Genomic DNA, 24,512 nt, shown 5'->3' on the forward strand with positions numbered 1-24,512 from the left:
ATTAATTTGAAAGATATATTGAGCAAAAGATGGGTTTATAATAGAAAAACTTTCACTTTAATATATAGAAATAATAGATACTTCAATTCTACATTAAAACATTTCTTACTGATGTACATATACCCCTATACATAGTCAATTCCTGATTTTCTTATCTACCCATAAGTAATTTTCCCATTAAATTTTATGTTTATCTAGATCCCAATACAGATATCTGAGTCAGCAGTTTCCATCATATTTTTCAATACAGCAATACTGCTCATCCTAGGGAGGTAACAACCAGGGGACACATGGCAATGTCTGGAGACAATTTTGATTATCACACTTGTGGGCTATATCTTTTATTTAGCACATAGAGGCTACTGATGCTGCTAACATACCCTTCAATGTACAAGACCCTTCCACACAATAGAATCATCTAGTCAAAAACATTAATAGTGGCAATGTTGAATCACAAACATAAATGACTTTCATTTGCATACTTTATGCCTTATTTTTTCAGACAATTCCCTGTGTAAAATATTAACCCCTTTCAGATGGGCTCAGTGATGCACACCTCTAATCCCAGACTGAGGCAGAAGGATCATAAATTCAAGGGCAATTTAGCAAAACCTTTTCTCAAATTTTAAAAGGCTGGGGATGTAGCCTAGTGGTAGAGCCCTTGCTAGCATGCACAGGGGCCCTGGTTTCAATCCCTAGAACCATGAGGGGGGAAATTATTTTAAATTGATCTTTAACCTAAAGGTTAAAAAAAAAAAAAAACTCTAAACAAAAACAGGATAATTTTTATGACCTTAGAGTAAAGAAAGATACAAAGAGTACTAACAACAACAAAGACTAACTTATCTGGCTCGGAGCAGTGCCACACATCTGTAATTCCAACAACTTTTGAGGCTGAAACAGGAGAATCTCAAGTTGCAGGCCAGCCTGGCAACCTAGCAAAAACCTGTCTTAAAATAAAAATTAAAAGGGCTGGGGATATAACTCAGTAGAGCATCCCTGGTAAATCCCATAGTAACACACACACACACACACACACACACACACACACACACGACTGAATTATCTGAACTAGATTCCTTCCGTCAAAAAACATTATGGCCAGGCTCAGTGGTACATACCTGTACCACTCAGAAGGTTTGCACGTTCAAAGAAATTCTTAGCAATTTAGCAGAGCCCTAGCAATTTAGCAAGACCCTGTCTCAAAATAAATTTTAAAAATAAATAAATAAATTTTTAAAAGGCTGGGGATGTGGCTCAGTGGTTAAGAACCCCTCCGTTCAACCCCTGGGACGAAAAATAAAAAAGAAAGTCAACATTGTGAAAGTATCACAATAACTGTAAAGGAAACTAGTTGAATAATGATAAAATTTGAATGTGGATAGTGGATTCCATACTATTATTATATCAAATTAAATGTCCCGGTTTTAGTGTTATGGTTATTATTTGTGAAAAGGGGACATAATTTCTTCAACTTACAAACGGTTCAGAAAAGAAATATGCACAGGACTGAGGTATAGCTCTGTGATAAAGTACTTGCCTAGCATGCACAAAAACCCTGGATTCAATTCCTAGCAACACACACACACACACAATCTTGAGAGAATGATAAAAGCAAGTGGAACAAAACATCTATATCTGGTGAATCTGCATAAAGGATAATAGGAATTCCTTGTAATAATTATAAAATTTGAAATTACTGCAAAACAAAAATCATTTTTAAAGCCCCATAATAAGATACCAACACCAAAATGGCTAAAAATTTTTTAAAAACTGAAAATAATAACTACTGATGAGAATGTGGAGCAATTAGAACTTTTATGCACTGTGATAGGAATACAAAGTTGTTAAAAACCACTCTGAAAAACAGTTTATAAGTGTCTACTAAAGTTAAACATATACCTACCCCATTACATGGCAAGTTGAATACTAGGTCAATACCCAAAAGAAATGAATGACATATGTCTCTAAAAACACCATACAAAAATATTCAATTTCTGAGTGCAGTGGCTCACTCCTATAATCCCAGTGACTCAAAAGGCTGAGGCAGGAGGATCAGTTTGAGGCCAGCCTCAGCCAATTTAGCCAGGCCCTGACTCAAAAACTACAAAGGGGTAGGGATATAGCTTAGTGGTAAAGTGCCCCTGGGTTCAATCTCTAATACCAAGCAAAAAAGGAAGAGGAAGAGCTTAGAAGAAGAAAATCCTAAAGAATATTCAACAGAAGCTTTATTCAATTTTTATACTATAAAACTGGAAACAAAATGTCTTCCAGTCATGTAAAGAATTTTATGAAACATTCTGCATTCATTTTCATAAGATAGTATACAGAAAAAGAACAAATAAGTACTACTCGTAAAACATGGAAAAAAATCCCACCATCACAATGTTAAGAGACAAGTCAGACAAAAGAAAACATACTGTCTTATCTATAATCACTTTTTTTAATCAAGTACAATAGAAAAAAAAATTATCTCTGGTGACAGAAATTAGAATAGTGGTTACTTGGGGGTACAAAGAGGACAGTGTTGACAGAGAAGTGATGAGGGATTCTTCTCAGGTGAGAGAAGCATTCTGTATCTTAAATCAGGTGACAGCTGAAAGATTTTATATATATATATATATATATATATATATATATATATATGAATTCAATCTATATGCTTACAATATGCACACTTTAATATACAGATGGTCAATAAAACTGAACAAAAAATTAAAAAATTACCTTCCACAGACTCATAATTCAGCCTGTATCCAAATAATATATTGTTTTAGGGTAAAAAAATGTCAAAAAGATCAAAACCAACAAGGAGTCTCATTAGAATAAATTTTGAACTCACATAGTATCCACTGCCTATATCAAATCAACTAAAGTCATATAATGCCACTATTACATTATTAGAACTCAATGGAAAATTAAATTTCAGATGTAAGACTTCTCTAAATTATATATTAGAAATATACACAGGGAAAATATATCTGTCTACTAATATGGGTGTACTCCAGAAGTTAAATCAATATTCTCTTCATTTCTTCTTTTTTTTTTTTTCACTCCGTAACACCTAGTATTTCCACTGCAGATAATTAACAAGCCATCTACTACTACTTTTCCAGTAAGAGAATGGAACCAAAATAAGTCCCTGTTCTCAACAAAAGCAACATTTTGATTGTGGTCCAAACATTCTATGCTTACCAGTGTACTCAAATCACTAAGTTTATATTATTCCCAAATGAAGCATATAAAAATTGCTTCCTTAACATGGCAAGGTCTATTGGCACTAAACTTCTAATAAATAATATTCTAATTGGTATTTACCTCAAATATGCCCTGGTATGTTTGTTCTAAAGCTTTCAGCGTGTGAAAGCTACACTAAACGCTTTAGGGCAAATATTTCCTTTCTAGAAGAGCTGCAACTTTTCTTAGATCAATGTGTTAGTGACACCTAGTGTCAATTTGAAGTATAAGCAAAGAAAACAAAAATGCTAACTTTTGTAACTAAAATACACTGTTTCACACAACTTCCATCTTCCACATGCTGCAATGAATACAGTTGCATGATTTAATATGAAATATGGATTATTTAAAAAGAATAAAAGAATCCCAAGAGCTGGATGCAATGATGCATGACCATAATCCCAGCAATCAGGAAGACTTGAAGCAGGAGAATCACAAGTTGTATGCCAGACTGGACAATTAAACAGGACTCTATGTCAAAAAAAAAAAAAAAAAAAAACATGTAGGGGAGAGGGGACATGGGGAGGTGACTTGGTGGCAAAGCATCCCTGGGTTCAATACACAGGACAATAAAAAAAAACCCTCAGAAAATTTACAGTTAAGACTTATGCATTTGGCTGGGCATGGTGGTGCACACTCGCAAACACAGTGATTTGGAGGCTGAAGCCAGAGGACAGTAAATTCAAGGCTAGCCTCAGTAACTTACTGAGACCCTGTCTCAAAAGAAATAAAAAAAGGACTAGGAATGTACCTCAGAAGTAAAGTGCTCCAAGTTTAAATCCCCTGTTCAAAAATAAATAAATAAAACAATAATTAAAAAGCAAAAAAAAAGATTTGTATATTTGCGTTGTGTGTTTGCAGCTCAGTGACACAGCACTTGCTTAGCATGGGTAAAGCTCTGGGTACAATCCCCACAAAGCCAAAATAAAATTTTTGTTAATTTAGTATAAATTTTACTTAATAAACACTAACCAAATAATGAACTCTAATTAATGATACACATGCAAAGGTAGTTAGGAGCAAGCATGCCAATGTTTGCATTTACTTTAAATACACTAAGATAAATATGAGATAAAGCAAGCATAATAAAATCTAATAAAGAATGCAACCTAGGTAATGGGTTTTCATGTTTTCATGACAAAATTATTTCAATTTTGCTCTGTGTTCAAAATTTTAGAAGTCTTTACAGTGGTAAGAAAGCCTCAGCCCACCACTATGTCAGCCCTTGGACATCTCTCTCTACTCTTCACCTTGCCCACACAGCTCCACCTAAACAGCTTCCTCGTTATTCTTGAATATCTGAAGTATAGTCCCACTACAATGTTCAACCTGGTTTTGAAAGCTCCTCCTTCAGATACCCATATGGATATTTCTTCTTCTGTACCTCTGTTGGACTGGATATTTGAGAGCCTGTCCAAGACCATCCTACATAAAATAAGAACCCAGAGCAACACAAACCACCTACCTACAGTGGAAATTCCACAAGAATGGCTTTGTTTTGCTCAGTGTTGTTTTCCCAGAACCTTCAACAGTCTGACATGTGATGAGCAATCAATAAATCTTTACTAAGTGAATGAATTAATAAGTAAATAGGGTAAACATAAATGACATGGCTTTGCAAGAATGCAATTTGGCAAACATAACAAGAGCCTTACTTATATTAATCTTTCCAAATTACATGATCATAAAGATATTTATTTCATATTCTTAAAAATAAGAAATTTAAAAAATATAAATCAATGTTTCAGTATAAAGATTTTTTCCACCTCAGAGCTTCTGACTAGTATTTGTTGTTTTAATCCAACCCTGACTGAATCTTATTCTTGAGTTCATGCCACTTCCTTATCTAGTCTCATAATTCTCTTCATATTTCAATTTAAGCTGTAAATTAATTTGTTCCTATTTAAATTTCTCTGTCCTACTAGCTCCACGACCACAAAGACCACATCTATTGTGCTTTAACTATATATCCCAAACCTGTGCTGTATAAATGAACAAATACATGGATTTAAATCTTCATAGATCATGGGACCAAGTTAATCAATATAAATCAATGTCTAAAATTGAGAGAAGAGCTAAGCATGATGGCAGAGGCCTATAAATCCAACTACTCCATAAGCCAAGGCAGGAGGTTCACAAGTTCAATGCCAACCTGGACAACTTAGCAAGACCCTATCTCAAAACAAAAAACTATAAGGGCTGGGGAATGTCACTTAATGCTAAAGCACCTTAGGGTTTAATTCCCATTAAGGAAATAATAATAATAATAAAATAAATTTTTACCAGAGTATGTTTATTCTCTTAATTGAAAGCTCACAGTTGTATTAAACCAACAAACAGTTGCTGTGGATTTAGTTCAGTGTGAGCACCTGCCTAGCATCCATGACGCCTGGGTTCAATCCCTAGCATGCCAAAAAAAAATTAAATTAACATCAACCAATGCGAGCCCTTTACACACATTAGAAGCAAAAACTACTATGGTTTAAACAGGTTTTGACTTCCAGCTTTCCCACACTTACTGAAAAGCAGCATGTACGATTTAGCATGGGCAAAGAGTCACAAGAGGAACTTTTTCTAGGTTGACCAATGTGAAACTCCCCAATATCCAGCAAATGATTAGAAAAAGTGACTGACTGGTGGTAAGTGTAGATAAAGCAATGGTTAACAGTCACCAAAGTCTACAAAAGATAATTAAGAAGGCGGGGGGAAAAAAGCTAATTATGAATATTTAAAGGTATTTTACAAATTAAAACAAAAACTAAACTACCTGACTTCTGCTATCACATTTGGGAAGTAATGAATCATAGCTTTTAGGTTTAGGCTTTGAATTTGAACTCAGCTAATCTTTAACTTCTAGTTCCAACTTTTACAAGCACTGTGAACTTACCACCTACGAAAGAAGGTAATTTCTACCTGGTAGTATACATCAGCTGGGATAATATGTATATAAATCTCTATACTGAGAGCTCAATCAATACACCAGAATAAGCTTATTTTCCCAGGATAAGCTTATTTGCCTCCTAATTCATGAAACAGTACTTAAAGAATATACTACTATAATAGTATAAAACTAGTCAAAAGAAAATTCCATCAAGAAAAGATTATTCAAGCCCCTCAAAACACAATCTTAGCATAAGGAGCAATGAAGAACTTTAAATTGTTCAGAAATAAATACAAGTTAATTTTAAAACTATTAAAAGTAACACCTGTAATTACAACCAAACAAGTAGGCAGTTAAAGCAACCTGAGTCCCACCAAAAGAATGTGCTCAATCCAGTCAACACCCTTAATCACACAAGGCCCAAACTACTGGTTAAACTATAGCTTCCTTTTTGTCTTCAACTCTGTCAACAAACAGAATATGGAGCAAATGAAATCTCTATTAATAAATAAACACCTCCTTTACAAAATCCTTTCCTCTAATCATGACCAAGAAGTATTGGTAAGTTTAAAAAAAAAAAAAAAAAGTCTGAGTCTTTTGTCTGCATCTTTTAAATATATTTTTAGGGCAGTGGTAGTGTGCTTGCCTAGCACGAGTAAGGCACTGGGTTTGATTCTCAGCATCACATATAAATAAAATAATAATAATAATAATAATGATCCATAAACAACTAAAAAATTTTTAAATTTTTTTTAGTTGTAGATGGACAGAATACCTTTATCTTATTTACTTATTTTTATGTGGTGCTGAGGATAAAATCCAGTGATGTGTGAGGCAAGCGCTCTGCCACTGAGCCACAATCCCAGACCCTGTCTACACCTTTGGCATACTTAAATTACCAAAAAAACATTGCAGGGCCTTGCAAAACAACTAATAGTAAAAGAGGGGAAGGGGGTAAAGCTCAGCAGTAGAGCACTTGCATAACATGTTTAAGATCCTCAGCTGGAGGAGAAGGAGGAGGAGGATTCTGTGCCTTCACAAAATAAAGCCAATCTTTTAAAAAAAAAAAAAAAAAAAAAACTCTAAACCATATGACAACTATTGATAAGAATAAAGGGCCAGGCGCGGTGGCACATGCCTATAATTCCAGCAGCTCAGGAGGCTGAGGCAGGAGGATTGCGAGCTGAATGTCAGCCTCAGCAACTTAGCAAAGCCCTAAGCAACTCAGACAGACCCTTTTCCTAAACAAAACATTAAAAAGGGTTGTAGATGGACACAATATCTGTATTTTATTTATTTATTTTTATGTGGTGCTGAGGATTGAACCCAGTGCCTCACACATGTGAAGCAAGTGCTATACCACTGAGCTACAACCCCAGTCCTTTTTTTTGATAACAAGGTACCTTTGGGTTCAGTTGACTCCAAGGGTGTCTAACCACTGAGAAACACACCCAGCCCTTTTTCACTTTTTTAAATTTTGAGACAGGGTCTTGCTAAGTTACCTAAAGCCTCACTAACTTGCCAAAGCTGGCTTCAAACATGTGATCCTCCTGCCTCAGCCTCCTGAGATGCTGGGATTACAGGCATACAGCACTGTCCCCAGTATTAATATACTTTTTTTTTTCAGAGAGAGAGAGAGAGAGAATTTTTTAATATTTATTTTTTAGTTTTCGGTGGACACAACATCTTTATTTTATTTTTATGTGGTGCTGAGGATCGAACCCAGCACCCTGCGCATGCCAGGCAAGCGCGCCACCGCTTTAGCCACATCCCCAGCCCCAATAAATATACTTTTAATGATTGCTAATTTTTAAAAAATAATAAAACCCCACCTAGCATGGTAATACATGCCTGTAATTCCAGCTACTTGGGAGACTGAGGCAGAAGGATCAAAAATTTGATGCTAGTCTTAGCAACTTTTAGTCTTATCAACTTGGTAAGATTGTCTCAAATAAAAATTGAGACAGTTGAAAAGCATTAGACTTGCATGCTTGAGGCCCTGGGTTTAATCCCCAGCACTGCAAAAAAGAAAAAGAAGAAAAAAAAATTTCCACAAGCCTCAGTTTACTCTTGAGTATAGCAGGACAAATAATAAATAATAATAACTCCTTCCTTATAAGGTACCAAGAAGAAAAATGAGATCTTGCATGAATCATGATTTGCACTCTATTAACCATTTAGAGTATCTTTGATATGCCACTTACCCCTCATTCCTAATTCCTTATATTACATTGTACAAATGACAATGTCTTGGGAACTGCTTGTAAAATAAATGGATGAGACCTTAATAAAAGTATAAAATTACCTCCATATAAGCTAACATGCTGTGATGTTTTGTTTTGGGAATTCAACCAACTGCATACTTACAGGGATGCTCCAGACCTGCATTCCATCACTGTAGCCAATCATAACCAGCAGTGGTGGCTCATTCCCAGTGCTATGTATTTCATGAAATTCCAGATTTCTTGATGTATCTGTAGCAGAATTAAGAAAACACAATTAAACAATATAAATCTAGAAAACAACGTAATGTTATTAATGTGACAATTATTTAAATTTTCTAATTCAAGAGCAAGCAGAAGTAAATAGAGTACATTATTTATTTATTTATACACTGAGGATTGAATCCAGAGGTGCTTTACAACTGAGCTACATTCATTTTTTATTTTGAGACAGGTTCTCACTAAGTTGCTTAGGCCTTGCTAAATTGTTGAGGCAGACCTCAAATTTATGATCCTCCTACTTCAGCCTCCAGAGTTGCTGGGATTACAGGCCTCCATCATGACCAGTCAGAAGGCACAATTTAAAAAACAATGAACAAGGGTTGGGGCTATAGCTCAATACTTGCCTAGCATGTGTGAGGTACTCAGTTCGATCCTCAGCACCACAGGAAAAAATAAATAAATAAAGGCATTCTGTCCATTTACAGCTACAAAAAAAATTTTTTTTAAAGAAAACAATGGGGCTGGGGATGTGGCTCAAGCGATAGCGCGCTCCCCTGGCATGCGTGCGGCCTGGGTTCGATCCTCAGCACCACATACAAACAAAGATGTTGTGTCCGCTGAAAACTAAAAACTAAATATTAAAAAAAAAAAATTAAAAAAATAAATTCAAAAAAAAAAAAAAAAAGAAAACAATGAACAAGGAGTTAAAATTGGGAAACCAGAAGGTTGTTGTTGTTTTTTGTTGTTTTTTTCCTATTTCAGTACTGGGTATTGAACCCAGGGCCTCACGTAAGCTATACAAACCCTTTTCTATTGAACTGTATCCCCAGTCTTGTTTACTTTGGGGACAGAGTCTCCCTAAATTGCCCAGGCTGACCTTGAACTTGGGGTTCTCCTACCTTAGGCTCCAGACTCCCTATGATTATAGACTTGCACACCAGGCCTGCCCTGTAGTGACCATTGCTAATTTAAAAAAAAAATAATAAAACCCCACCTAGCATAGTAGTACATGCCTGTAATTCCAGCTAGTTGGGAGACTGAACCATTATCATTCCACAGATAAAGTCTTTCACTACACAAACTGGAAATCTCATGTTGCCAAAGACCTATTTATACCTGAACTATTTTCTTCTCATTCCAAGCAATTACAGTTGTCTTTCTTTTGGTCTAAAGTAAATCCATCCATTGAGCTTTGAATCCCATCTTCTCCCACCTTCTCAAGAGACTTTTTCTAATCATCCCTTTCCTATATCTTCAATTCCTGTCTCTACAAGATACTTTTAAGAGCATTGAAATTGTTTCAATGCCCCCTACTTTTAAATTTTTATACAATTCAGAACCAGGGGATTTTAGATATAAATGACAAAGGTAAAAGTAACAAAACTCTGGAGGATAATATTTTCAGGATCCCAGTGTTAAGGATGGGTTTTTTGAGAGGAAAAAAATTTTATTATAAAAGACTAGCAAATCCTACTGCTCCATTCCTTATTACATTAAAATGAAGAATTTCTTTTAATCATAAGCCACTGTCATCAAAAGAATGAAAAGGCAAATCCCAGTTTATAAGAAGAGCACCCACAATGATTCACCAAGAACATAAGATTAAACCTTAAAATCAGGGCAGAGGGGTATCACAGTAATCCCAAATACTTAGAAGGTCAAGATGGGAGGATTGAAAGTTCAAGAGCTGCCTTGGCAACTAAGGAAGATCTAGTCTCAAAATTTAAAAACAATTGTTAAGTGGCTCATCAGGAGAGTGCTGCCTGTGAAGGACAAAGACCTGGGTTCAATCCCCAGTACTGCAAAAAAAAATAAAAAATAAAATAAAATTTTTAAAAAGAAAGTTCTCTAACACATTCTAATCTCCACAAAGCAAAAAAAATATATTTCCCAAGAAAGAAAGTTGATAAGAGTATATAATATGAGATAGGTATTATTAAATGAAAGTTATAGAGTGTCACTGTTTTGGACTAAGCTCCTTCTCTAGCCCCCAACAGCTTTGACTTAACACCAAAGTGGAGTCATTCATACTTAAATTCACAATACCAAAACAGAACTCCTATCTGATCACACTGGCATGCAGGAGAGAGAGAGATAATAGCCAAATTCCCCAAACAGGCCAGTTTCAGTTGGTATGAAAATAAAGTTCCCTATCCTTTAATCCTTATAAAAAAAATTAACCTGAAGTAATCTGATGTTAATCAATTATTTTTCTATTGTTCTATTACCCCATTCCAACTTACAAGAAAAGTAACTTTGAAGTGATCAATTCATTTTTTGCTGTTTTTGCTTTCTTCAACCCTTTTGTCTATAAAACCAACTTCCTCTGCTCCACCCACTTAAATGTTTCTTCCATTTTGTGGAATAAAGTATTGTCTGATTCTAGAATCAAAAAAATAAAGCCAACTGGGCTGAGGACATAACTCAGCGTAGATGCTTGCTTAGCATGCATGAGGACCAGGGTTTGATCCCCAGTACTACAAAAAATAAAATAAAATAATAAAGCCAACTTACACTGTTAACCTAAATTATTATAATGTTTTCTGTTACAAATATTAATAATGAAGGAAAAAAGAGAAAGACAAGTCATATTCTAATAAGGAAGGAATCCAATAGAAAATCATAAAAAGAATAAAATTAAAAATATAATAAGATTTCAAAGAGATGGGGTTGGGGAAGCACTTCCCTAGCAGGCACGAGGCCCTGGATTTGACTACCAGTAACATTAATAGTGTGTACTATCTCATACACACACAGACACACACACACACACACAGACAGACAGACACACACACACACACACACACACACACACACACACACACACACAGCAGACTGGAGTTTAATACTAATTTCGGTTATTTGAATGTTCCAAAATAAAAAAGCATTTCTAAAAATATTTGTCATTGATATCATAAATTATCATCCATAAGTGTTTTGTTATTCACAAAGAAGGGCCAAGAAGTTGATATTATGTGAAAGAACAAGCTAATAGAATTCAAAGTTAAGTAAACTCAATCTGTAAAAGTGACTTTCATCCTTTCTCATCCTGAACCATAGCTCCACAAGGAAAATAAGGCAATACATACTAAGTCTTAGAGGATAAAGCAACCCAAAGAAAATGAGAAAATGTTTACAATTCATATACCTAATAAGGAATTGATAAACAGCATATACAGAGAACACTGGGGGAAAATTTCAAAAATGGGCAAAGGACTTCAATAGACATTTCTACAGATATAGTAGTATCCTCATAGCTGCCTAAAACCATAGACAGTAAAAACAAAAAATATCAATAATTTATTTTCCAAATTAACTAAGCATTTATCATGCACTGTGGTCATACTGCTATTTGCAATATGAAACCAAAATTAATAAAAAATTTTTCTTCTGCAAAATTTCACACATAGATTCATTCTTAGCAATTTCAGCATACCTTTTTCTTCCCTTATTAACTCAAGATCTTTCACTTAAAGGAAGCAGTTTATGGAGGCTGTGGATGTGGCTCAAGCAGTAGTGCGCTCACCTAGCATGCGTGCGCCCCAGGTTCGATCCTCAGCGCCACATACAAACTAAGATGTTGTGTCCGCCAAATACTAAAAAATAAATATTAAAAAAAAAAAAAGGAAGCAGTTTATGGCTTCTCTTTTGCCTCTCTAAATTGCCAGCATCACATCACTACTCTTGCTTATTGGGACATTAGTAAGTAAAATAAAAGTTGCTAGAAACAAACACTGCAGTACTGCAACCACTGATTTGATAACCAAGAAGACTACTGGGTGACTAACAAGCTTGTAGCATGTATAAAGAGGATATACTGTCCCGTATATGATTCATATTCCAGGAAGAACAGAGTAGGAAAGAGCACAAACCCACAAGATTTCATCAGGCAACTCAGAACAGTGTGCAATTTAAAACTTGTGAATTGTTTTATTCTTAAATTTCCTATTTAACATTTTCAGACCAAAGCTAATTGAAGATAGATGAAACCATGGAATGTGAAATCATGAATAACAAGGGACTAGTGTATACTACTGACCAATAAGTAAATGAAAAGATACTTAAAGTCACTATGCATTAGGGAAACATAAATCAAAACTACAACTCACATCTCCAAGGACAGCTAATACATAAAGTAATAATAATAATACCAAGTGTTGAACAGTATGTAGAGGGGCTGGGAGTGTAACTCAGCTACTTCAGACACTAAGGCAGAAGGATTGGGAGTCTGAGATCAGCTTAGGCAACTTAGCAAGACCTTATCACTAAATAAAAAAGGCTGGGAATACAGCTCAATAATAGAGCACTTGCCCAGCAGAAGCAAGAACCTAATTTCAATCCCCAGGACCACAATAAACAAATAAAGATAAAAAACAGATGTGGAGGGGCTGGGGTTGTGGCTCAGTGGCAAGAGCGCTTGCCTAGCATGTGTGAGGCACTGGGTTCAATCCTAGCACCATATAAAAATAAAAACAAAGAAAAGAAAGGTATTGTGTCTATCTACAACTAAAAAGAAAAAATTCAAAGAAAAAAAAGGATGTGGAGAAGCATCATCAGTAGGAATAGAACATCATACAGTCATTGTGGGAAATAGTAAAGCAGATCCCCAAAATTTAAAAATGGAATCACCATGTGATCCAGCAATTCTTCTGAGTATATACCTGAAAGAATTGGAGCACAAAGAGATATTTGCACACCAATGCTCACAGCAGCATTATTTACAACAGCCAAAACAAGGAAGAAATCCAAGTATCTACTGAAAAATAAATGGATCAAAAACTGTGGTATTATCTGGTCTTAGTAGCATACACCTATAATTTAAGCTACTTGGGAGACTGGGACAGAAGTATTGCTGAGCCCAGGAGTTCAAAGTCAGTTTTGGCAACAGAACAAGGATCCCATCTCAAAAAAATAAAACTAAAAATAAAATAAAATAAGTAGTATGTAAAAACAATGCAATGAAATGTTAAACCCCTTAAAAAGGAATTCTGACACCAGGCGCAGTGGCACATGCCTGTAATCCCAGCAGCTCAGGAGGGTTGAGGCAGGAGGATCACAAGTTCAAAGAGAGCCTCAGCAAAAGTGAGGTGCTGAGCAACTTAGTGAAACCCTCTCTCTAAATAAAATACAAATAGGGCTGGGGATGTAACTCAGTGGTGGAGTACCCCTGAGTTCAATCCCCAGTAAACCACCCCCGCAAAAAAAGGAATTCTGACATATACTACAACATGAATGAACCTTGAAGATATTATGCTATATGAAATAAGCCAGTCACAAAAAAGGCAAATATTATTTGATTCCACACATATAAGGTACCTAGAATAGTCAAAATCATACCAAGTAGAATAGTGATTGACAGGGGATGGGGAATTAGGAGAATATAGAATTATTGTTTAATGAATACTGTTTGTTTTATAAGATGAAAATGCTATGGAGACTGATGGTGGTGATGGCTATACAACAAACATTATGCTTTTCATTGTTGTTTTTTGAGACAGTCTGGCTGTGTTACCCAGGCTGGCCTAGAACTAATAATCCTTTCTCTTCTGTCTCCTGAGTAGCTGGGATTACAATTATGTGCCACTGCACTCAACTTTTATGAATGTTTTTAATACCACAGAACTATACACTTAAAAATGATTAAAGTGAGCCAGGCATGGTGACGATCACCTGTAATCCCAGTGGCTCAGGAGGCTGAAACAGGAGAATCACAAATTCAAAGCCAGCCTCAGCAAGGCAAGGCGCTAAGAAAATCAGTGAGACCCTGTCTCTAAATAAAATATAAAACAGGGCAGGAGGTGTGGCTCAGTGGTTGAGTGCCCCTGAGTTCAATCCCCAGTACCAAAAAAAAAAAAAAAAAGATTAAGATGGTAAATCAGGGGCTAGAGTTGTGGCTCAGCGGTAGAACACTTGTCTGGCCTGTGTGAATCACTGGGTTCAATTCTTAACACCATATATAAATAAAATAAAGGTCCATCAGCAACTAAAATACATACATATATATTTTTAAAAGATGGTAAACAATAGCATATATCCATTTTATCACAATTTTAAAAAAACTAGAGGGTAGGGTTGTAGCTCAGTGGTAGAGCACTTGCCCAGCATGTGTGAGGTACTGGATTCGATATTCAGCACCACATAAAAAAATACATAAACAAAATAAAGGTATTGTGTCCATCTGCAACTAAAAAAAAAAAAAACTAGAAACAAAAAGTCTTAAGGAAATAAAAACCCAAGATATGATATTAGTAAATTCCCAAACAGGAAATTAAAATAATTTATTATATTTTAAAATGCAAACTTAATACAGACAACAGATTATACTGGTGATAAAAGAGCTGAGAGGCGGTCTATGGAGCTGTGAGGCAACCTATTCAATGAGCAACAATAGAAAGCCATCACTACCCGCAGGCTAAGGGTGGAGTGCAGAAACTGGAATGCAGGTAAGTTGCCCAGGGGAGACTAAAACCACAGAGGAAAAACCACAGAAACGGGTGAAGCACTGGCTTCAATCCTCAGCACCACATAAAAATAAAAGTGTGTCCACCTACAACTAAATAAATAAATAAATAAATAAATAAAACATATATATGTAACATATATTGTTGCACAAATATATATACAAATATACACATATAGATAATTGAATATCAACAAAATAGCTGCAACTTTTTTGAAATTTTATAGTTATGGAAGACTGGAAAATACGTAGAGGGGCAGGCAGCCCCCTTGTGAAAAAGAGTGGAAAAAGGCAATGAATGAAAACAGACATTGGACTAACAAATTCTGCTCAGACAAAAATAATTTTAAAGTCTAAAAAGTTACAACATCTTTCCTAAGAAAATCCTAATTCACTTGAATTTAAGTTTGAGGCTACACATTGTGTTAAACTTTAAGACTTGTACAATATATATTTGTTCTAAAGAAATTTCTGTAGTGTGGGTGTTACCTTTTAATTAAAAATTAATTCATTTTGAAAGCCAAAAAGTTACTATAAAAGAAAATAATTGGACTACAGTAAGAGTTCTCTTTCTGGAATCTGGTCAACCCCAAACAAACATTTAATTCACATATTCCAAAAAAGTTTAAATCATACCATTTAAATCTGCATTTTCAAATCTGACCCAGACTATTTTCTCCTTTTCTTCTGTTAAAGATGTTCCACTGTAAGCCTGTATAGTAAACAGAAATGTTTATATAAAAATGTTTTACAGCTCTATTACTGACGTTCGGTAAAATCAATTCTATCCCTCTCCAACTGCACTAATCCTCTATCTTGGTAACTAACACATTTTAGGACATTATTACTCTGATGGATATTCATAAAGAAGTCTAATGACTTTGGTTAAAAAGATAATTTTTAACTAATTAAAAAATTGCAGACACCTAAAAATATAATTATCACAATCTGTAAGAAACAACTCACAGGCACAAAAAACTAAAATACCACCTATATTGGTCAATGAATAAGGCTTAAAACTACCACCTTTATATAATTCATCCCTTAGTGCTTTTTCTCAGACAATTACACAATACCTACAACTCTCAAGAGTATTATTTTTTTCACCTATTATCTGGCTTCTAGATCCAACCTATCAGCTAATTCTTACAAGCCTGCAAGGATCACAAAGAAAAATATTAAGGGCTAACTAGTGTGGACAATACTTATCAGTATTTAAAAGGATTCATCTCTACATGAAGCATGTTTGTATTTTAAATTTTTTAAATCGCATAGAGCAGGGCTCTAGTGCATACGCCTGTAATCAGAAGGCTGAGGCAGGAGGATCACTTCAGCCCAGGAGTTCAGGCCAGCCTGGTCAACCCAGCAAACCCTGACTCAAAAATAAAACAAGGGGAGCTAGGGATGCAGCTCAAGTGGTAGCGTGCTGGCCTGGCATGCACAAGGCATTCAATCCTCAGCACCACATAAAAAATAAATAAATAAAGATATTAGGCCATCTAAAACAAAAAAATAAGTAAATAAATATTTAAAAATAATAATTAAAAAAATAAAACAAGGTGCTGGGGTTGTTACTCAGTGGTAGAGCACTCGCCTAGCACGGATGAAGCACTGGGTTCAATCCTCAGCACCACATAAAAATAAAATAAAAGTGTGTCGGGGCTGGGGATGTGGCTCAAGTGGTAGCGCACTCTCCTGGCATGCGTGCGGCCCGGGGTTCGATCCTCAGCACCACATACAAACAAAGATGTTGTGTCTGCCGAAAACTAAAAAAATAAATATTAAAAAGTCTCTCTCTCTCTCTCTCTCTCTCTCTCTCTCTCTCTCTCCCCCCCCTCTTAAAAAAAAAGTGTGTCCACCTACAACTATATAAATAAATAAAACAAAACAACATATATATGTAATATATACTATTGCACAAATATATACAAATATACACATATAGATAATTGAATATCAACAAAATAGCTGCAAGTTTTTGAAATTTTATAGTTATTTAGTGTGCAGAACAATTATTTAATATAAGATGCACCAAAAGCATACAAAAATTACTATCCCATACAAATTTACAGCACTTCCTCTTAGAAATTTAAGTATCCATAGTATACCAATTTAACACCAATTTATGTATCCACACTATACCACACAAGGCTAATGGTGATCAAAAATACCACTAAAAGACAGGGTTACCTTAAAAGATTTAATATCCAAAATAATTACCTTACAAATTCATACAATTTCAATCGTCTTTTTAAAAAAGGAAAACATATGAAGGGACCAAGGTTTAGCTGAGTGGTAATGTGCTAAGCCTTGGGTTTAATCCCCAACACCAAGAAAATAAAAATAAAAACAAGTGGTATGTATAAACAGTTAATTTCTTGAAAGAAGAGAAAAATCTTCACTGGAACCAACTGACTGATTATGTTCAACGACCTCACCCTCATCTTCTTCCTAAGTCTTGTTATTTTTGTCTTGAGGTTTTTTTGTTCATTTGGTTTTTGTTTTGTTTTGTTCTGTTCTCTGTGTGTGATACTAGGGATTGGACCCAGGGACACTCTACCAATGAGTTAACATTTCCAGAATTTCTTAGTTTTTAATTTGGTACAGGGTCTCACTAAGTTGCCAGGGCTAGACTCAAACTTAGGATCTTCCTGCCTCATCTCCAAGTTGCTAGGATTACAGGCACATGCCACCATGCTCAGTTTCAAAACTTTGTTTCTTTTTTTAAATATTTATTTTTTAGTTTTCGGCGGACACAACATCTTTGTTTGTATGTGGTGCTGAGGATCGAACCCGGGCCACATGCATGCCAGGCGAGCGCACTACTGCTTGAGCCACATGCCTAGCCCTCAAAAGTTTTTTTTTTTAATATTTATTTTTTAGTTGTAGTTGGACACAATACCTTTATTTTATTCATATATTTTTATGTGGTGCTGAGGACCGAACCCAGTGTCTCGCAGGTGCGAGGCAAGAGCTCTACCACTGAGCTACAACCCCAGCCCTCAAAACTTTTTATAAAAACAAACTTATTTATGAATAATTTCAGATTATTAAACACAGTACAGAGAGTTATTATAATCCCCACCTAGTTGAAGTTGATTTATAAACTAATCCAAAAAAATCTTATATTAACATACTTTGATATATTTTTATTAATATACCCGAGACCTTATTTGGATTTCACAAATTTTTTAAAAATTTTTTTTAGTTTTGTATTGGACACAATACCTTTATTTTATTTATTTTTATGTGGTGCTGAGGATCGAACCCAGTACCTCACACACGCTAGGCGAGCATTCTACTGCTGAGCCACAACCCCAGCCCCTTCACAAAATTTTCCACTAAAATCCTTTCTCTCTTCCAGGATCCAATGTGGTATACTTCATTGCATTTAAAAGAACTTTGTTTTTTTTCCCCTAAATCAGGGTTCTCTTTAATCTGGTAAATCACTAACATTCCAAACTTTCCTTCAGCTTAGCCAACTTATTGAAAGATATCTTATCTACAGTTTTATTCAACATTCTCCCAATTCCTCTGCAACATCTTCAAAATGCTCTCCTTTGAAATTATCAGATCAAAGGGCACAGTTCACAGTTCTGACCAGCCATCAACCCTATCAGTTGAACACAACTAGAATTATTCAGTGGGTCATATGAACAAATGCCAATATCTAGTCTAATAACACATTTTCTCTCTTCACAGGGATATTTACAGAACCAGATAATAATTTCTAGACTTCATGAATGTGATGATTCCCAGAATAGTGCAGGATTTGGAACATAACATTAAGAAAAAAAATTAGCTGACCACAAAGTACCAAGCAGGATTCTGGAATAAATGTGGAAGGAGTTAGAAAGCACTGTTTTCGGGCCTACCAAACAGTATACAAAGTGTCTAATGTAAAAAAGGTTTCCTCTATTTTTGCTCTTCTAAGCAAAATATGGCCACTAGCTCCGTAGTTGCTAAAGGTCACTTTACAATTATCAACTGTAATGTTTTTGGCTCATTTGATTATATCAACTACTGATTATAAGCCATAAATCTCTCTGGCCCTCCATCTCTAGTCTCCTCAGGCTCCCTCTAAGACAGACTACTCAATATTTGTTTTGCTTTATTTTATGCTTCCTATATATGGCATCCTAGGCCTCAACATAAACTCATGATGAATACAAAGATTAACCCCATTTATACAATAGGACACCAATATTTAGAAATAGGAATCAGTAACTTGCCCAGAGATAATAACTACAGTTGACATATAAAACCAATATATCTAATATCAATATCTGTAGGATTTTTTTTTAGAGAGAAAGAGAGAGAGGGAGGGAGGGAGAATTTTTTTAATATTTATTTTTTTAGTTTTTCAGTGGACACATCTTTATTTTATTTTTATGTGGTGCTGAGGATCGAACCCAGAGCCTCACACATGCTAGGCAAGTGCTCTACCACTGAGCTACAACCCCAGCACCTACTGTCTGAATTTTTACTTCCTTCCTACATTAAGTAGAATAATGAGGGGCTGGGGATGTGGCTCAAGCGGTAGTGCGCTCGCCTAGCATGCGTGCGGCCCGGGTTCGATCCTCAGCACCACATACCAACAAAGATGTTGTGTCCGCCGAGAACTAAGAGAAAATAAATAAATGTTAAAAAATTCTCTCTCTCTCTGTCCCCCTCTCTCACTCTCAAAAAAAAAAAAAAAAAAAGTAGAATAATGACTCACATAGAGGGGACCAACCACATAAATTGTTCCTACCTGATCGAGATCTTCATAGCCAATTGCATAGATTAACAACCAGACACCTCCTTTCTAATGTATTATATTGATGGATACAAAATTAATCTTTTAATTTCCATTATTTTTACCTATCAGTTTTAGTAGCCCCCTATTTTCCACCTAATAGAAACTACTCAATTGGATATTCTTGTTCCACTAGCAAATTCTTCCCTCAAACTTCTAACCAATACTTTTCTCCTCCAGCCAATAAAAACTGCTCATTATATGGTTCCTAATCACATAAAAGATGTCTTTGTAAATAAATGGATAAAGAGACCCTGTAGGGGAGAGATGAATTATAAATGAAGAAAAAAAAACTTTTCCTTGGAACTGTACTCTCACACCATGGATCAAGGTTTAAAGGCGGAGTAAGTTTGAATTCATCCCCAAATTGCTAGGTAAACCTGATACTATGTAGTACAAGACCCTCTACAGCTATAGAGGGTCTAACACATCCACCTAGCCAGTTTCTCTCAAAAAATACCAAATCAGGGGCTGGGGTTGTGGCTCAGTGGTAGAGTGCTTGCCTAACATGTGTGAGGCACTGGGTTCGATTCTCAGCACCGCATATAAACAAATAAATGAATAAAGATCCATCAATAACTAATAATTTAAAAAAAATACCAAATCATTCTCCTCATTCCAATTAATGCTACTTTATAACTTCTTTCACTTTTTTCTTTACTCTGCATCCCCTTACCAATGAAATATTCAGTCTGTACATGTAAAGTTTACTGCCTCATTATTAATACTCTCTGATTGTTTCAAGCAATTTGACTTATTAACCAAGTGCCTCGAGAAAGGAAATCATTTAGTGGAGCACACCTGTAATCCTAGCAGCTAGGGAGATTGAGGCAGGAGGACCACAAGTTCAAAGCCAGCGTCAGCAAAAGCGAGGCTCTAAGCAACTCAGTGAGACCCTGTCTTTAAATAAAATACAAAATAGGGCTGGGGATGTGGCTCAGTGGTTGAGTGCCTGAATTTAATCCCCAGTACCCGCACCTGGCAAAAAAAAAAAAAGAAAAAGAAAAAGATTTATAGTTTCTTATATATGCCTACAGATCTTACTGTCAAGGTCTATTTTCATTAAAATTCACTGAACAGCTGTGCATTATGGCACATGCCTGTAATGCCAACAGCTTAGGAGGCTGAGATAGGAGGATCACAAGTTCAAAGCCAGCATCAGCATCTTAGTGAGGCACTAAGCAACTCAGCAAGACTCTGTCTCAAAATAAAATATTAAAAGGGCTGAGGATGTTGCTCAGTGGTAAAGCACCCCTGGGATCAATCCCCAGGGGGAAAAATGTTTTTTGACTGAATATAATAAAGCAATATCAATTTTTTAAAAATTATTTTCATATACACACATTTACACACACACACACGTGTGTGTATTTTAGTTGTTGACAGACCTTTATTTTATTCATTTATTTATATGGGGTGCTGAGAATTGAACCCAATGCCTCACACATGTTAGGCAAGCACTCTACCACTGAGCCACAACACCAGCCTGCAACACCAATTTTGTTTAATAAAAGTAAAATCTAGAGTTCAGAGCTTCCCAGACTCTCTCGCAAGTTCAGATCCTAGATGTGGAAATGCCCTTTTAGAGCAGTGCAACTGGGAAAGCAAGTCTGCAGTTGGAGAAGAGCATGGAAATTACAATCACTTTTAACAAATATGCCAAAAGATATTTGTTAAATTTGGGTAATAGTATACTAGATGATGACAGTAAGGCTGCTCTTATTATTTTCTCATTTACAAAAAAAATGCACAATAAAGGGCTTAAAATCTTACAAATTAACATAATAAACCTGGTGCAGTGGTGCATACCTGTAATCCCAACAACTCAGGAAGCTGAGGCAGGAAGATCACAAGTTCTAGGCCAACCTGGACAACCTAGCAAGACTCTGTCTCAAAAAATAAAAAGGACTGGGGATGTAGCTCAGTGTAAGAGCACCTCTGGGTTCAATCCCCAGTACCACCAATAAAAAAAATAAATAAATAGTACAATAATATCCACGTACATAGCACAAAAATACTGTTTATCATAAAAAGATAAAGATTTGTGCTAAGGTGTAATATTTAGATAAAGCTAGTTAACTTTTTTTTATTTAACTGCTATGGATTGAATCCTGAACCTCACACATGATAATCAAGTGCTCTAGCACTTAGCTACATCAACCAGCCCAAGACCTCTTAATTCAGACAAGGTAACAATTTTGGAAATAGAACTCAACTAGAGATTCTCAAGTTCTAACTCTCAACTAACATATCACTTTGATTCCTCTTAGGAGGGAAAGTCTTAAGGAATAACACTTACACCACCATCATGACAAAAACTAAGGTATCTACACTACTAAAAACAAGTGTATACTAGGCACAGTGGCACACACCAGAATTGAAAATTCAAGACCAGCCTCAGCAACTTAGTGAGGTCCTAAGCATTTTAGCAAGACCCCTCCCAAAAATAAAATAAATAAATAAAACAATGGACTGGGGATACAGCTCAGTGGTAAAGTGCTTCTGGGTTAAATCTCTGGTACAAAAAAAAATAATCACAAAACAATATTTCAGAGCTTCCTAGTAAAAGATAAAATCACTATTTCTGCTATCACACAAAAGTAAAACTACTTTCTCTGCAAAGACACTTACCTGTGGCACAACATCCTGAAGAAAAGTTACAACACTTTCCATGTAGGACTGCTCTCTGGAAAAGAGCAAAATGGATAAGATTTGACATGATAGATTTTAGACAGACCATGGAAAAGCTCTATATGTGAGCCCAAATGAAGTCACTCCCAATATTAAAACAAGGGGAAAAAATTATCACTTGATAATTCTGTTTATCCACTTGCTAGTTTCATGAATCTTTGTATATGCTCTTGACTGTAAGTCTTAAATTTTAAAAAAAGAACTAATGGCACATGCCTGTAATCCCAGCAGCTCAGGAAGCTGAGGCAGGAGGATCACAAGTTCAAACCCAGCCTCAGCAACTTGGCAAGGCCCTAAGCAACTTAATGAGACCCTTTCTCAAAAAAAAAAGGGGGGGTTGGGGATGTGGGGATATAGATCAGAAGTAGAATACCCCTGGATTAAATTTTCAGTGCCAAAAAAAAGATAAAAATTTTTTTTTTAAGTTGATGAGGCTATAGCTCAGTGTTACAGCACTTGCCTAACAAGTGAAAGACCCCGGGGTTCAATCACCAGTACCAAAAAAATAATAACAATAATGCTCTTCTAATTTGATAGAGATAACTTCTAATTCATGTTTGAAGGAATGATGACAGAATTCCTAGCTAAGACAGACCTTCCTCTTGAGTCAGAGCATAACAATGCCCTACTTAGAGCAAGAAAAACTGTTGCTGATGACTCAGTATTTAGTGACCTCCTCTTTAAATTTGTTATGAACCTAGTCCCTTACCTGTATGTAGCAAAATGAGTCTACATTTTGCTCTATGTGCAGACATTAGAACAAGTTATTAAAAAATCTTTATAGAACTTTTGGCATACATGAAGCCTGGGAAAATATCAAAAAGCATAAAAGTGAGGAAAAATAACATTGTTCAGGACACTAAATGAGATTTGTTTTTATGCTGTTGGGAATAGAGTCCAGAACAAAACACATGTTAGGCAAGTATCCTATCACTGAGCTATATCCCCACCTCCCACCCAAAGATATTTTAAATGGGAAGTATACAGGTATAAACATGTGCAAAAAATAATTTCTTCAAAATACTAAATTAATTTCAGGAAAGATATGAAAAAGTACATTCAGAATAATACAAGATATTCTAAAACCTAGGAAAAAAATATATCTTAGACTGTGATTGCTTCTTGTTGTTTGGTTGTTTTTTTTTTCCCCAGAGTCAGGGATTGAACCCAGGGCTAAATGCATGCTAATCAAGAACCTAATCAATGAGTTACATTCCCAATCCTATATTTTTAAAACATGCCTTGGAGACTTACAAAAATTGATTAGGCCTAAAAACAAACAATAACAAAAAAAAAACAATTAGGCTGTGGACTACAGTAGCACCATGGCACAGCACATGTTTGATCCCCAGCACCCAAAAAAAAAAGATTTGGCCTACCTCTCCAACCTTACTTTTTTGCCATTCTGCTTACATACACTGCTTAACCTATATGCCACTGCAATTTCTAGAATACACTAAACTATTCTTTGGGTTTTTTTTCTTTTGTTTTATTTTTGTACTGAGGATTGAACCCCGAGGCACTTTGCCACTGAGCCATATCCCCAGCCCTTTTTTTATTTTGAAATGTGGTCTCACTTATTTACTGAGGGCCTCATTAAGTTGCTGGAGCTGGCCTTGAACTTGAGATCCTCCTGTCTCAGCCTCCTGAGTCTCTGGGATTACAAGCATGCCACACCATGCCCAGCACTACACTATTCCTTGAATCAAGACCTCTACATCATCTTTCTTTCTGCCTGATATCTTCTCACATACTTTTCTTTCATTCAACTCTCCAGTTTAAATGCTGCTTCCTCAAAAAGATCTTCAGTGATAGCCCTACACATACTCCCTTGTTATTCTCTATCATGGCATATTGTGCGGGGAAGACACCTATAATTTATGTACTTGCTTACTTATTTATTATTTTCCCCCACCAGAATGTAAGCTCCATTACAAGAAGGAAGGAATTCATCTCTCATATTTACTTTTTTTTTTTTGGGGGGGGGTACCAGGGGTTGAT

At 35.6% G+C, this 24,512-nt stretch overlaps 1 protein-coding gene across 9 annotated transcripts in view; it reads right to left on the reverse strand.

The window, feature by feature from the left end:
* Bcas3 (BCAS3 microtubule associated cell migration factor) overlaps nucleotides 1-24,512 on the reverse strand; it is a 573,169-nt gene that overhangs the window by 544,466 nt on the left and 4,191 nt on the right. For 8 of the 9 annotated variants that reach the window (XM_005321544.5, XM_078042365.1, XM_040269079.2 and 5 more), the window contains exons 3-5: nucleotides 22,452-22,506; nucleotides 15,659-15,734; nucleotides 8,486-8,592 (exon numbers count right to left, since the gene is read on the reverse strand). In XM_005321544.5, coding sequence (XP_005321601.2) covers nucleotides 8,486-8,592; nucleotides 15,659-15,734; nucleotides 22,452-22,506 — 238 coding nt within the window. The remainder of the gene's footprint in view (nucleotides 1-8,485; nucleotides 8,593-15,658; nucleotides 15,735-22,451; nucleotides 22,507-24,512) is intronic. The other variant, XM_040269081.2, reaches the window with a different exon arrangement.

This window comes from Ictidomys tridecemlineatus, chromosome 3 (genome assembly GCF_052094955.1).
Source record: "Ictidomys tridecemlineatus isolate mIctTri1 chromosome 3, mIctTri1.hap1, whole genome shotgun sequence".
NCBI classification, from domain to species: Eukaryota; Metazoa; Chordata; class Mammalia; order Rodentia; family Sciuridae; genus Ictidomys; species Ictidomys tridecemlineatus.